The sequence below is a fragment of the Aulonocara sp. 'chitande type north' Nkhata Bay genome, linkage group LG11 (assembly GCF_057382095.1).
Source record: "Aulonocara sp. 'chitande type north' Nkhata Bay isolate Kocher_YH1m ecotype deep benthic linkage group LG11, A_spYH_male_GT1.1, whole genome shotgun sequence".
In the NCBI taxonomy this organism is placed as follows: domain Eukaryota; kingdom Metazoa; phylum Chordata; class Actinopteri; order Cichliformes; family Cichlidae; genus Aulonocara; species Aulonocara sp. 'chitande type north' Nkhata Bay.
This window is the reverse complement of record NC_141354.1, coordinates 9,979,171-9,993,815: the sequence shown is the minus strand read 5'-3', so window position 1 is coordinate 9,993,815 and position 14,645 is coordinate 9,979,171. Positions and strand designations below refer to the sequence as shown.

General features: G+C 39.5%; 1 protein-coding gene across 3 annotated transcripts; it reads right to left on the bottom strand.

The window, feature by feature from the left end:
• Positions 1 to 6,805: 6,805 nt before the first annotated feature.
• Positions 6,806 to 13,433, bottom strand: LOC147318514 (chemerin-like receptor 1). 3 transcript variants are annotated; one of them, XM_086309859.1, is made up of 3 exons: positions 13,326 to 13,433; positions 12,540 to 12,625; positions 6,806 to 9,833 (listed from the first exon to the last, which is right to left on the bottom strand). In XM_086309859.1, exon 3 carries the CDS (start codon positions 9,817 to 9,819, stop codon positions 8,722 to 8,724), a length of 1,098 nt encoding a protein of 365 aa, XP_086165985.1. In that variant the 5' UTR covers positions 9,820 to 9,833; positions 12,540 to 12,625; positions 13,326 to 13,433; the 3' UTR covers positions 6,806 to 8,721. The 3 variants fall into 3 exon arrangements, with proteins under 3 accessions (XP_086165985.1, XP_086165986.1, XP_086165984.1); XM_086309860.1 differs by lacking the exon at positions 12,540 to 12,625 and having other exon boundaries at positions 13,326 to 13,431; XM_086309858.1 differs by lacking the exon at positions 13,326 to 13,433 and having other exon boundaries at positions 12,540 to 12,651.
• Positions 13,434 to 14,645: the final 1,212 nt, after the last annotated feature.

Sequence of the window (14,645 nt, the reverse complement as noted above, 5' to 3'; positions counted from 1 at the left end):
AAGTAAATTTAACTTAAAACTTAAATATCTCTCCACTCCATTATATTTTCTATATGTACAGGGAATAACACCCCTTCGTCATGGTGCATGGATACTTCTTTAAGATAATCCTGCCTGCCCGGCCATGCCCCACAGCTTACCTATAAAACAGCTGTGCGGTGATGGAATAATCAGAATGCTTCACCAGTCGGCCAGATGCAAGACTGGCCTGAACGAGTCCCACAATTTGCGAGGACCGCAACAGAGCGGGCTGCTTATGGTCGGCCTGCAAGATGCTGAGATGACTGTGGAGATGAAGGCTGCTGCTGAGGGGCACCCAGCATGAGTTCTCCAAAAGAGGGGCTGGCTACCACATACAGGCGGTAGAACCTAGTAAAGGTTGAACCCTGTCACCATGTTGCTTCTGCACAAATGGCAGATGCCCCTCCACAATGTCCATGATGTGGCAAAATGTGAGTCGGGGGGGATCCCTGCAGAGGCATAAGCTTGCAGAATGCCTTCTAAAAACCAGTGAGACAACTGGAGTTGGACAGGGGTTTGCATTCACTGTAGCCTCTAAGGGACTCTCTGTCCTGATGATAACATGGACTCCCTGAAATTGAGGCAGATACGGCTAGAGTGACAGATCAGGAGGACAGCCTGTTCCAACATGTTGATATGGTGGGACACCTATAAGCTGGTCCAGCAGCGCACAGTGGCAGCCATGAGGCACATGAGGTGGAGGTACAGCCCCAAGCTTAACCGAGAGGGTAGACCAAACTGGTCTAGGCATGCCCTGAGAACCGGACACCGTTCAGCAGGAAGAGATGCGGAAGCTCTGATGGAGTCCAGGGACATACCCAGAAATGCTGTGATCTGAGACAGTTACAGTTTACACTTCTTGGGATTCAGGCGCAGCCCTAGAGGCTGAGCATGGGATACCAGCAGCGCTACATGGTTGCGGCACTGCTTTTCTGACATGGCGCAGACCAGCTAGTCGTCCAGGTAATTCAGGACCCTGAGGTCCTGCCGCCTCATAGGAGCAAGGATGGCGTGAACATCTGGGGTGCGAGAGAGAGGGGAGGACTCAAAACTGTAAGAAACGTTACTGCCCCTGCCAGATCTGGATCTGGATCTGGAAGCATTCGTCCTTCGGGTCAATGTCACCTGTGAGGGTGAGGGTCTGCTGGGAGTTGCTAACTCAGGTGAAGGTTGTGATGGTTGTGATGGGGGGGGGGGGGGGGGGGGTCTGCGGAAAATCTGCAGGTGGTAGCACTGGGTCATGGTAATAACCACCTAAGGGTCTGCCCCCAGAGCCGACCAGGCCACCCTGCATTCCACAGCAGACAGGAGAGGGAGCTGGGTGGCCTGGCCTATGGAAATGTCGGAAGGTGGTGGACAGCTGAGCCTTGGCCACGCGTCCTCCACCTTTGCCCTGCATGTGGGTGCTGCATCTGCAAAAGATATCCAACTGAGGCCTGAGATTCCCACGGCCTGGGAGCAGGTTAAGTCACGGAAGCCCTGGGCCTAATTACACTCAGAGAATGCCTAAGCAGGCCCTCAACATGTCCTGACCATCACAGTGACTACTCCAACTTCCTGCAGAAGTTGGATTGCCCCTGGGCCAAAATTGCTGTAGGTTCAACTGGCAGCCTCATTAGGCAGTCCTGATTGTGCTGCCAGAGCTGGGATTGAGATAGTCAGTCAGAGGTGGCCGTGTACCACCCAGAAAGAGGCCAAGGAGCTACTTGTGGAAAAGGCCTGCTCGTTCATGAGCAAAGCTAGGTGACTGGAAGCAGCCAGGAACTCGCCTGCGTTGCCAGGGTCCCCAGATCATACCTGCATCTGAATGGCCTGTTGTAAGAGTAAGATAGACAGGCCTGAATTGCAACGGCGCTGTGTAGCCCAGCTAGCATGGTGTCCATTACCCAAGCGTCCTGGCTAGGAAATGAGCGGGCGACCAGACGGGCCAGGGGCGGATTCACTGGGGGCAAGCCCCAAGCAATCTGCTCTCGGCTAGGCATGCAAGGAAATCTCCTGCAGGCACGGGACCACTGGTGCAAGGCTACAGGGGAGTCAAACTGCCTGCACACTAGGCTCATGGGCCTGGACACTCTGCCATTGCCTGTAAGCCATCCACCTTCCCTACCTTAGCCTTAGGTAGTGGTTCCCAAACTGTATTTGCTATGACCCTCTGTGTTTTACAAGAAAAATGTTCACGCTCCCCCACCCCCAACAACTCATATCCACTCAAAGTTTTCAAAAACTGTGAGAAATTCTCAGCCGCTCTAAAGAGACAGAGACAGAAAAATGATTGTTGTGTTGTCATTAATGTACCATGCAACTTGTTATAACAATTATAATGTGTTAGAAAAAATTACCGCATCCTGTTTTGCCATCTTGCTTGAAATTTCTTGTTAACTCTTACAGTCATCAATGTTCTTCTTGTGCTTGGTCAGTGTTAAGTTTTGAAAGAAGTCTGAGGAAATTCAAGGTGTTTCAAGTGGCAGTAACACATAACGTGATAAAGCAATTGAAGTAAAAGGTACTGTCATGTGACCGAGTGTGAACCCAGATACAGGACTCAGCTGACTGACATAACTCAAAGTCACAGCTTTACTTAATGCTGGTAAAAAAATAATAATTCTGGTTAAAATTGGATGTGGATGCTCTTCTTGAAAGAATCGCTATGAGAGAAACTTTAACAGAAGGAGAATAAGCGACACTGTGTATATCTTATGGTCCTGAGTTTTTGACCCAGGACTTTGAGTTTTTGTTCTGGAATTATTATTTTTTTTACCAGCATTAAGTAAAGCTGTGACTTTGAGTTATGTCAGTCAGCTGAGTCCTGTATCTGGGTTCACACTCGGTCACATGACAGTACCTTTTACTTCAATTGCTTTATCACGTTATGTGTTACTGCCACTTGAAACAAGATCCATCAAGTGCACTTAACCCCCCCCCATCAAATTTCTCAATGTTTCTGTCTTCCACAATAAAAATGCTTAAAGGAATAAAACTATTTTCTTGTTTTTAACTGGAAATAAAATACCCCAAGACTGCTGATAACTTTATACAACATATGCAACTAACATCATTTCAAATTTTCTGTAAAACCAGCAGTTATGGTCTGTACATAAGTGGCACTTGACCTGTGGTTTTTCTTTTTAATTGCTCACAGAAGGGAACATTTGATGCTGTTTTTCCAAATTCTTCAACAGAGAAAATATGTTCTGAAACTATGGGGTTCTCTCTTTTAAATAATTGTATGCCCCATCTGTTTCTGACCTCTTGCCTGTGACCTTCAAATCTGTCAAGGCCGATGTCAGAATAGACAAAATCACATGGAGGCACAGATTAGCATGATAACACAACTTTATTGTACAAAGCACTAAACTGCAAGGAAAATTAGACCGTGAACTATGAACTGAGAATTATTACATTTGTAAAGGTGATGTAAAGCAATAACTAGAAACAAAACACAATTACATTACCAGGACAACTAGACCATCAACTATGAACAAAGATTTCTTAAGTCTTTGAGTTTAACGTGAAGCTATGATTAGAAGCAAACATAATTGGATTGAACATGAGCAAGGCAAGGCAAGGCAAGGCAAGTTTATTTGTATAGCACAATTCAACAACAAGGTGATTCAAAGTGCTTTACAGAGACATTAGAAACAAGAACAAATAAAAAGCATGATTTAAAATTGAATAAAACAAGCAAATAAACTAACTAACTAATTAACAAACAAACAAACAACAGTATATAAAATCAAAACAGATAAAATCAGAACAGTAGATAAAATCAGTAGTTAAATGTAAGTTTTGAAATTTAAGCTTAAAGTGTGGATTTGGTGCTTTATTCAAATGCAGCTGAGAACAGGTGAGTCTTCAACCTGGATTTAAATAAACTGAGTGTTTCAGCTGATCTGAGGCTTTCTGGGAGTTTGTTCCAGATATAAGGAGCATAAAAGCTGAATGCAGCTTCTCCGTGTCTGGTTCTGACTCTGGGAACTGATAAAAGACCGGATCCAGATGACCTGAGGGATCTGGATGGTTCATACTGGGTCAGGAGGTCATTGATGTATTTTGGTCCTAAACCATTCAGAGCTTTATAGGCCAGCATCAGAACTTTAAAGTCTATCCTCTGACGGACAGGCAGCCAGTGTAAGGACCTCAGAGCTGGACTGATGTGGTCCACTTTTTTGGTCTTAGTGAGGACTCGAGCAGCAGAGTTCTGAATGAGCTGTAGTTGTCTGACTGATTTTTTAGGTAGACCTGTAAAGATGCTGTTACATTGACTACAGAGGCTTAAGCTCAGGGGCATGAAGGAAAGCCACAGCCTTCAGGGAATGCAAGCGGGATTCTCAACACGGGATTCTCAACACACAGCCACTAAATGCACAGTAGAGTGCATTTAGTGACTGAGTCCATACGATCCAGAGGAGTTATTATCAAAGCAGGTTTGCCTTACAGTTTGCAGGTGGAGAACTGGCGACAGGGGAGGTAGGAGTTCCGGGTGAGGTGGCTGGGTTCCAAGAGCAGAGAATCTGTTGAATGCAATGAGGGCGGCTGGAGGGCAGGTTAGTTGAGCAGACCAGAGCTGAGGAGAACAGAGCTGCCAAGCCTAAGGCCAGTGACAGGAGAAAAGGTGAGTATTGTCTGGGATGTAGCGTGGAAATCGGCTGAGCAGCTGCAGAGAAAAACACGAGGTAAGTTTCTTTCTATGACAATCTCTCTTTAAGCAAAAGCTGTCACGGCCAGCACTAACTGTGGTTAGCAGAACACTTGGCAAAGAGTAGTGCTGAGTGCTAATCTTAAATGCTGGGAGCTCAATTGCCCGCAGGTGTGGAGACCAGTGTTGGTCAAGTTACTTGAAAAAAGTAATCAGTAACTAATTACTGATTACTTCCCCCAAAAAGTAATCCCATTACTTTACTGATCACTTATTTTCAAAAGTAATTAATTACTTAGTTACTTAGTTACTTTTTAAAAACCCGATTTACAACCTGAATAGGTAATAAAGTGATAGATCTTTCAGCCCAATTCTACTTTTTCTGCATAATCCATCATACAAAATGTAATCAAATGGAAAAGTCTCTTTTTTTTAACTTGTTTTATCAGTTTTAATCTTTTAACTTTATGCATCAAGCAAAAATTTAATTATATGCAACATTCTCTGACTTGAATAAATTAGTTTAACATTGAAACCTATTTTCTGCACATTCCAGCACATAAAATAAAATATTTTTTGTGTTTACACTCACTCTTTCAAATAGATGCAAGTAAAACACAGCAGAAAATAAATAAAGTCAAAGACTCAGCGGTCCTGTTGCTCTATTTTCACCTGTAAAGCAGGACTAGGGTAGGCGGAGGTTTACCCTGGTGCAGGTGTGCCGCGGTCAGTTGAAGAATCCGCGAGTTTCTCTGTGAGTTTCCCATTATGTCATAGCGCACTCGGTGCTTGCTTGGAAGTTTAGGGTTTTTTTTCGCTGTAAAAAGAAGTTTTCTTCCCACGCACCATGGACGCTAATGTTTTTGTCACTTTTTATGGAATCAAACTCAAAGTAAGGTCAGTACTTCCACGCTTTAAACGCTGCACGCTCATACTCTCTCCCACAATCGATATATGATCCACTGTTGATCTGCACACAGCTGTTGTCACCAACGGCGCACTCGCTTACGTCACTGTCATGAGACATTCTCGCAGAAAATCACGGTTTTAGTAACGCAGTAATGCAGCGTTCCTACGGGAAAGTAACGGTAATCTAATTACCGTTTTTGCAATAGTAATCCCTTACTTTACTCGTTACTTGAAAAAAGTAATCAGATTACAGTAACGCGGTGGAGACATGCCAGAGTTCACTTGCCAGCAAGTAAAGATTTGTTGATACTGTTAATAAAGTTTACGATGTATGAGAGGCACAGAAAGATGTAAACATAAACATTTGTGTGTCGATCCTAACAGTGTGTCACTCTGACTTTTGATTTAGACACAAACATGAAAAGAGAACACCAAAGGTTTTGAAATACTGGGCAGCATGGTGGTCAACACTGTTGCCTCACAGCAAGAAAATGCTGTGTTCTAATCCACCGTGTGACCAGGACCTTGCTGTGTATAGTTTGCATGCTCTCCACATGTCTGCATGGTGCCATACATTACATTACTTAATATAGCCTAGCTTGTATTATTCAGAGTATTCCTTTGTGTTCTTAGTGTTAATATCTCATCTTTGTATATAGATTCACCCCGTCCCCCTGAGCCTGTATGTGAGTTTGCCTTACTAGTATGGGGTGTGCGAGAAGGCGAGCAGGTTATTTCAAATATCACACGCTTTGGTTACCAGTGCACATGAAAAGAGAAAGACTTCACTGAGTGAAAAAGGGATAAAGATACAAGCTGGTGATGATCCAGTGTAGCTGGTCTCAGGTGATGAAGAAACAGCCTGATCACCTTCTCTACAAAATCAAGATGAGTTTAAAAACTAAAATTTAGTTTTTCAAGGTATGTATGCTACTTTATATTTAAAGTGCTCATATTTCAACTGAATGCTGTTATGTGTATGCATCTCTACACATATTATAGGAAAATTTATAATAATCCACAGCAGATCTGATCAAAAGCAAAACTTTGTTCTTTCTTGCTGTCTTTCAATGTTAAAGTATAAAACCCCATTTAATTCAATATATTTTCAAGTCATATTCCACCACAGTTTTCTCAGTATTACATTTTGAATTTTTATTTATTTTATTTTTAGCTTAAAAATTAAAAAACACTAAGAAGTATTAAAGTATACTTTAATACTTCTTAGAAGGGGGGGTACAATACACACACTCACAGATTTGTGATTAGTTCAATTGTTTTATTTACAGTGTGCTGTCAGACTGCAATATTCATGTTTACTTTACTGCTCAGCTTGCTCTGTCACTCAGCTCAGCTGCACCATTATTTCTCTTGTGCTGGGGGTGGGTGGTGGGGCATGATTAGACAATTGTCATATGCTGTGTCTACCAGCTTCCCCTGACAACCCACTGCCCCACTCTTCCCCTGCAGCTGAGCATTAGATATCAGTGTAACACACTGCCTAGAATACAGTTATGTGACATCATCATCAATGAATATGAACTAGATGGAAGTGATCATGGCTTTTAAATTTTTTGCTGACTTTGACTACATGTCTGCTTTTACTTATTTCTGTTGCACTCTCTCTCTTTGCCATCTTCATCCAGCTTTCTCCCTTTCTCTCCCACACGATCCCCTGATTCAGTCTTTCTACTGTCACCAAAAGTTAAATAGAACAGTGAAACACTATTTACAAACTAATAAAGTTATAAACTGTTCTGTTTCAATTCATAACAGTATTCAAACTGAATACAGGCTGCTCTTGGCCACTGACAGGCAGCAGTCTTTTGATTTGTTGTCACTTGGCTCTGTAACTGTACTGTAAACAAACGATGAAACCAAATTTGACCAGAATGGGAATAGAGAACTTTAACAAACTAAGACAATAACCTCTTGTGATAATGGCCCATACTGTTTTTCACACCATGGCTGATAAATAAATAAAATAAAATGTATGTAAGTAAATATAATACTTTTTGTTCAGCGAATAAAACAATACAGGAACAGTGAATAAATGAGGATCATTACTGTCACTATTTATTGACGTCCCTGGGGTTAAAAAACTTTAAAAGAGAGAAACTATCAGTGAGATTGTCTGATATAGACATATATGTTACTAATGGAACTGTAGGAATGTCAAATATTTAATATAAAATGTAAATGTTTACATGAAAACTCAATGGTGGTCAGCTCATAATAATATATTAACATAAAACATAACACGGATTATTAATACATGGAAATGAATGGCAGACTTCATGAGTTAGTTAAAGCAAAAAAAAATAAATAAATAATAATAATAATAGCACAAAGTTAATGCAGAGCTGTGAGCCAAAGAGGCAAGAAAAACAACACAGCACAGAAATAATACATCACAGTACCATTTGTACCATTAGCTGTTTCCATAATTTTATGAGCGGGGTTTATTTGAAATTTTGTTTATTGGAACAAAATTAAACAAAATTTCATTCATTAAAGGTTTATAAAGATTTATAAAGATTTACTCTGGAGTCATGTTTACAGCTAGTAAAAAGTCTCAAAGAAATTTTCTATTAAAGGTTTTAACATGTTTATGTACCTCATATACAGCCTTATACCTCAGTAATCTAATCTGACTTCTCTCTGCTCTGCCTGGTGTTCACTGACTTCATGTCACTGGGAGAGTGTGTCTCCTCTTCCTGGAAGGCTCTCCAGCACATTCAGGATGGATTTTCGTATTTCAGCCTTAAAATCTTGTCTCAAGAAGACATACAGCAGTGGATTCAAGCAGCAGTGAAGAACGACCAAATTTTTGGCAACAAAGATCCCAATTGAATGGCATAGTGAATTTTTTCATTTGGTGGAATAAATACTATCAGCTGAATGATAGGGAGTCCAGCCCAGAAAAAAGGCAACAATAATGGAAGCAATAACATTGTATAACTGCTTTTAGTTCTATAAAAAAGTAACCTGAATGGACTGCTGTGATTCATAGATTCATGCAGTCATGTATCAGATTAATGCTATGGCTAGTAAAAAAGCCCCAAAGCATTTTAAGATATTTTTGAAACATTTAGAATCATTTTTAAGATAGTTGTCACAATTGTCTGCCATTTACAGTTTAATTATTTGGTTTCTTATACCTCAGTATTCAAATCTGAGCTATTTTTGCTTTGACTGGTGACCACTGACCCTGTGTAAGTGCGAGTGCGTGTCTCCTCTTCCTGGAAGACAGTCTCCAAAACATTTCGGATGGATTTGCGGACTTTGTCCTTAAAATCATGGCCCATGAACACATACAGCAGTGGATTGAAGCAACTGTTGAGAAAGGCCAGAGTGGTGGCCAGAGGCATCCCGACACCTATGACAAGATCTAATGTGTTGCTCTGAGTAGCAGACGTGAATTTCACTAGTTCAATTACACCAATTATGTAAAAGGGAGCCCAACACAGGAAAAAAGTGACAATAACAGCAGTGACGATTTTAAACGTGCGTGTTGATTGGCTGGCCATGGTGCGGTTTCTCCTCAGATGATGGATTAGGACAGCATAACAGGACACAATGACAGTGAAGGGAACTGCAAATCCCAGGAAGAGACGAGTGATAGTCATGGCTAGATGACGAAACTGAATCACAGATGGTGCTGTATAGTTATCAGAAAGAGCATAGTTGCTGAAACAGAGGATTTGGTTTTCAGACATTTTCTCAGTGTCCCTGAAGATGAAATATGGAGCACTGAGAATCAAAGCAACCACCCAAACACACAGACTCACATAGGATGCTTTGCGTACATTTCGGTGGTTCTGAGCCCAGACAGGCCACACCACAGACACACATCTGTCCACACTGATCACCACCAGAATGTAGACACTGGCAAACATGTTCAGAAAGCTGATAGTGGTGTTCAGCTTGCACATGAACTTGCCAAAAGGCCAGTGGAAACCTGAAGCTGTGTAAGTCACACTCAGGGGAAGAAATGCAGTGAAGAGGAAGTCAGCCACAGCAAGGTTGAGGTACCAAACTGTGTTAACAGTTTTCTTCATCTTGAACCCGGTCACCCAGATAACCACTCCATTCCCGAGCACGCCGAGGACAAAGGCCACGGAATAAAGGATTACAGACATTGTGTTGAGAGACTGTTTCAGCCCATCATACTTGTCACCATACACAGAGTCATTTTTATCAGGTGCAGCAGTTGTATTAATTTGATCGAAAGAGTTGTTGGTCATCTTCATCAATGTCTTCAGATCTGCATAGAAAAAAACATGAATTTATGTAAAAGTCATTTTTGATATTGATAATAATTCTGTCTTCACATATTGCACAGAAATATAAATTAATTACTCTTAAATTAATGTTTAATTTATAGTTAGTTATGAATCTTAGACAATAAAGGCTCAAAATGAACAGCAAATAAAATGCATTTAGCAGTGAAGGTCATCACTTGTAGTTGAGAGCACTGTTTTCAGCTCAAATTAGATTATAATCCATCCATTCAGTGTTAATGGCTACTTCAGTTCATGATTGCACTACTGTGGCAGCAACATTCACAATGTGATATGAAAATTCTTAACTGGCTGCTGAGCATAATGTATGCATGTAGTCACAGTTATCAGGAAACTGAAGAGTGTCCAAATCAGCAATGATGTTACAACACTAAAAGAGTATGTCACCGTAATTTCCCAACAATTGAACGCAAACACGAAAAAATAAATATCTGACCAAGAACTTCAGAAAAACTTAAATTATTCTTAAAATTTGCAGTCCTCAAAAAAAAAGTATAAATTTTTATTTGTTGGAACTGATTGAAACAGAATTAGAAGAAAAACAATTCAGACTTGTAGAACGCAAAGGAACAACAAATGCTATATTGATAAGCGTCCCAGAAAAAGCAGTTAAACTTCAAAAATATCTGTACTCATGTTTTATTGATGACATGAAAGCCTTCAGCACTATCAGCTACAAAAATCTAATAGTTATTATTAGTTCTGAACAATGGCAAAAAAAGACCTATTATGAAGAACATGCACTTGGAACAAACTGTGGCAATCAAAAGTGACAAAGAAATTTTCACTTCTGGTTTCGAAATTTGTCAAACTCAGAAGTGGTGTAGGGCAAAGTTGTGTGTTGTCAGCTGATCTGTTTCCTCTATACAGTGATTATATCTTGCGAGATTAAAGGAGTGCCAGGCATTGTGGTTGATGGGCACCTCATTAATAACCTGAGATGTGCAGACGACACTGTAATCAATTCAACATCTACAGAAAACAAATACTTATTGTATATAAGAAGAGTGAAGAAGTGGGACGGACATTAAGTCCCACATTCATTTTCTTGAATCTCAAGTAAACTTAGACAATGATCATTTCCAAAAAGAAAGACAATATAGTGCAACATCATACTAAAGAATTCCACACAACAAGGCAATAAGTTTAAATATTTGGGTATTACTGTGAGTAATGAAGATTGTTACGTAAAATCAAGATTTGGATTGCAAAAGGAAAGAAAGCTACCTCTGCAAGGACTACAGTTGATTGACAAATTTCCTTCAAGACAAGAAAGAGAGTCCTAGATGTCTACATCACACCTATCTTCATGTATGGAAGCAAAGAACGACCGACTAATGAAGAGGTTTTAAAATGCGCACACACCAAAAGATCATTAAATAAAACATCAGAGAGACAAGCAAGACTCTCTGGGACAAGTACTGAAAAAGGACAATTGGAATTAAATCTGGAAAAGATTGAAGGGAACAAAGACAAGGCAGAAGGCGAGAAACCGTCACTGGCAGAATACAAGACCGAAGGAAGAAAACACCAAATGAGTTGCTGGACTGTGTGAGAGAGCGGGCATCTAGTCTAAATGCCAATGCCATCCAATAAGACACTTAAGAAGAAGAAAATATGTATGGCTCTTCTGTCAGGTGTGGGTTGATGTGCAGTAGAAGAATATCAGAACAAACTGTGACACATTAATACAACCTAGACTAAACTATGTGTATTTAATATGCTCAATTAAACTTAATATGCTCAATTAAAAAAGATCATTTAAATGATAGGTGATATTTTTCAGCTTTGTTGGCCACTTGTTGACTGACCCATGAAAAGTGGTTTCTCAGTTTACTAAATAAAATAACTATTAAAGGGTTTTTGACAATCCAATCACAGGTTTACCTAATCGTCCATTTGATGTACTAAACGTTGGGCAATTACATCCATCATAATGGTCATGATGGCTGTGTGGGTTTGGGTGAGAATGTGGACTTTAATACTCACTGTGCAGTTGTTGAGCAACACTATGTCAATGGAATTGGAAAAAACCCCAAATTAAATTACTGCTTGTTTTTCTTCAGTGAAAAAGACCTTTACTTAACCTCTAGGTCTGACAGATGATAACAAACTTCTGCAGTTACTCTAACTGCTTGCACCATGCTATATTTGGCTGCCTACATTTATGTCTGCCTGCAGCTTGGTTTAGATGTATTAGTCAACACATTTTGACGAATAAAGAGGTCAAAGAAGTTATAACTGTGCAAAGAACCTTACCGGCAATTACTTTAAAAGTCACTACCCTCATGAAAGTAATGCTGTCTCTTAAGTTCAGTGGTTTAACTTAATTTTAAGAAATTAGCCTATTTGATTATTTAACACTACACTTCCAGTGAATAACTATCCCAGCAGTCAGTGTTTCTACGTTATGCAATAGTGTAAAAAATGAATTTCCTTCTTTTTAATTTTTTTTATATATGTATAAATATATATTCCATCCATTCATGCATGCATATAGATATTCAGGGAACTGAATTTTTGGGGGCGGAATCTTGAAAATGTATTAATCATGAGTGACTTAGTAATTAAAAACTGGGAAAGTCTTAAGTGTCAGAGGTTTTCTATTAAAAAGTAAATACATGATGATTTTACAATCGTACAACAGCAAAGTAACAAAGACGGCATACCTTTAGTAAAGCTCTCTTGTTGGTTGTTGAAGAATCTTCTGCAGATGAATGCCTCATCAAACTCTGACAGGTTATTATAACTGAGACTAATTTGTGGGTCGTATTTTGCCATTTATAACAAGGCAGATCCACCGGAAGTTTGCAAAAGTTTGCAGACAAATGAAAGAGAAAGAAAAAATGAGAGACAGCACTGTTGCATTGTCTTCAGCATGGCCTTAGTATCACTATCTTATTTTGCCATTTTCCTCCAGTTTCTTTCTTAACTCTCTAAGGCAGTGGTTCTCATACCTTTCACAATGAGTATCACCTCATGACATATATGGCTCTTGAAGTACCACCCTTATGACCGACATTAAAGTACAGCAGTACACCACATACAGTTCACACGAGACAATTTTATTTCTTATATAAATGTTATTTATTTTAACTGTCATAAACAGGATGTGACAAGTGATAATACCACTTGTCAAATCCTAATACCACTAGAGGGAGCTCACATACCACAGCTTGAGAACCAGTGCTCTAAGGCAGCTGTGCTATGAAACAATCTGAGGAAAACCAAGGTATTTCCACAGTCAGTGGCATATATTATAAAACAGTACAGATTGTAAAACATGAACCTTTCAGCTCATTGTACCTACATTCCTAATGGGTTTCTTTCTTTCTTTCCTTGTTTTTACTCAAGAGCATTCACACTGAATTAGGTTACAGAATAATTATTACCTCTATAAAGTCACCACCTATAAAAAGTCTTTAAATGTTATAAAGCATAAAGGAAAGACTTACCAGATCTCTAGGAAAGTACAACTGAATTGGGCAGAGAAAGAACAAGGTGTTTAATGAATCCGCTGGTGTGGAAGTACGGAAAAGTTTTCAAAGGAAGAGGTTGTTAGGTTCGCTCAGGTTTACTGATTTGGAGATAAAGTTAAGGGGGTGAGGCTGAGATGGTTTTAAGACGTGCAGAGGAGGTGGATAACTAAAGGGACCAACAACAGAAGAAAATCGAGCATTGAGCAACAGAAATCAGAATGAAAACTGTTTTTCCCTGTCTATCAACATCCTGTTTTGCAGTCTTGTTTAACTCTACTTCTTACTCTAAAAGTCAACTGTCCACTTCTTGTATTTTTTCATGTCATGGAATAATTCCATGACATTGCAAGGAATTGTAAAACTGCTTGTGGAAACACCTTATGTGTTGTGATCAGAATGTAAACTGTAGACCTACAATATGAGTGGGAAAGCAGTTAAGCTAAAAATATGTTATTGATCGAAATGTTATTCACAAAAACAACTAAAAACATTTTGTCAAGTGTTCATAAATAAGTTTAAATTATATGGTAATATAAAATATATACCAAAGCTGCTGAGTTTGTTATGATTTTGTGATTCATTATTTTGGATTCAATAGATTTTAGGACTATCAGCTGTGTACCAACCTGACTTCTGCACAACACAACTGATGGAGTTCATCATGAAGCGCATTGAGAGTAGACCAAGAGTTCACAGCACTGTCAATAAAGCAAAGAGTGGCTGCTTTGAGTAATCTAAAATATAAGACATATTTATCAATTTATTTATCATATATTTAATGTCTTCAGTGTGTATCTACAATGTAGAAAGTGAAAATAACGAATTACATGAGAAAGTTTGTTCAAACTAATGACTGGTAGTGTATATATGAAGCAATCCAAGAAATATAAAGTCAAACACAAGCAGGCAGTATTCAGTATGACATGAAAACTAACCCAAACCCAATATGACAGGGAAAGTAAAACTACAAAAAAGACACAACAATCAAAGTAGAGCAGAAAGTCACTGACAAACATTTAGAGTAGACTCTGGTACAATACAATTCTATTAGTACCTACTCAGATTGACTTGACATGGTTCACCATGGTTTTCAGGTTTTTCCATTAGGCCATAGAACCTGATACCAGGTACATTTTTAGAACCTGCTCGGCTGGGGTTCCAAGCGATCCGACCAGGTACTAAATTGTGACGTTGTCAGACTGCATGTCACCGATTGGCTGGCTAGTAGTTTTCACTCGATGAGTCATGAGAGCATTTTGCTCACAAAAATCAAAACTTTTTTTAAAGCCCATTTTT

Coding starts and splice junctions, on each gene's coding strand:
- LOC147318514 (XM_086309858.1), bottom strand. CDS start 12,651: ATGGCAAAATACGACCCACAAATTAGTCTCAGTTATAATAACCTGTCA. Junction 9,834..12,539: donor ACAAGAGAGCTTTACTAAAG/GTATGCCGTCTT, acceptor TTTTCTATGCAG/ATCTGAAGACATTGATGAAG.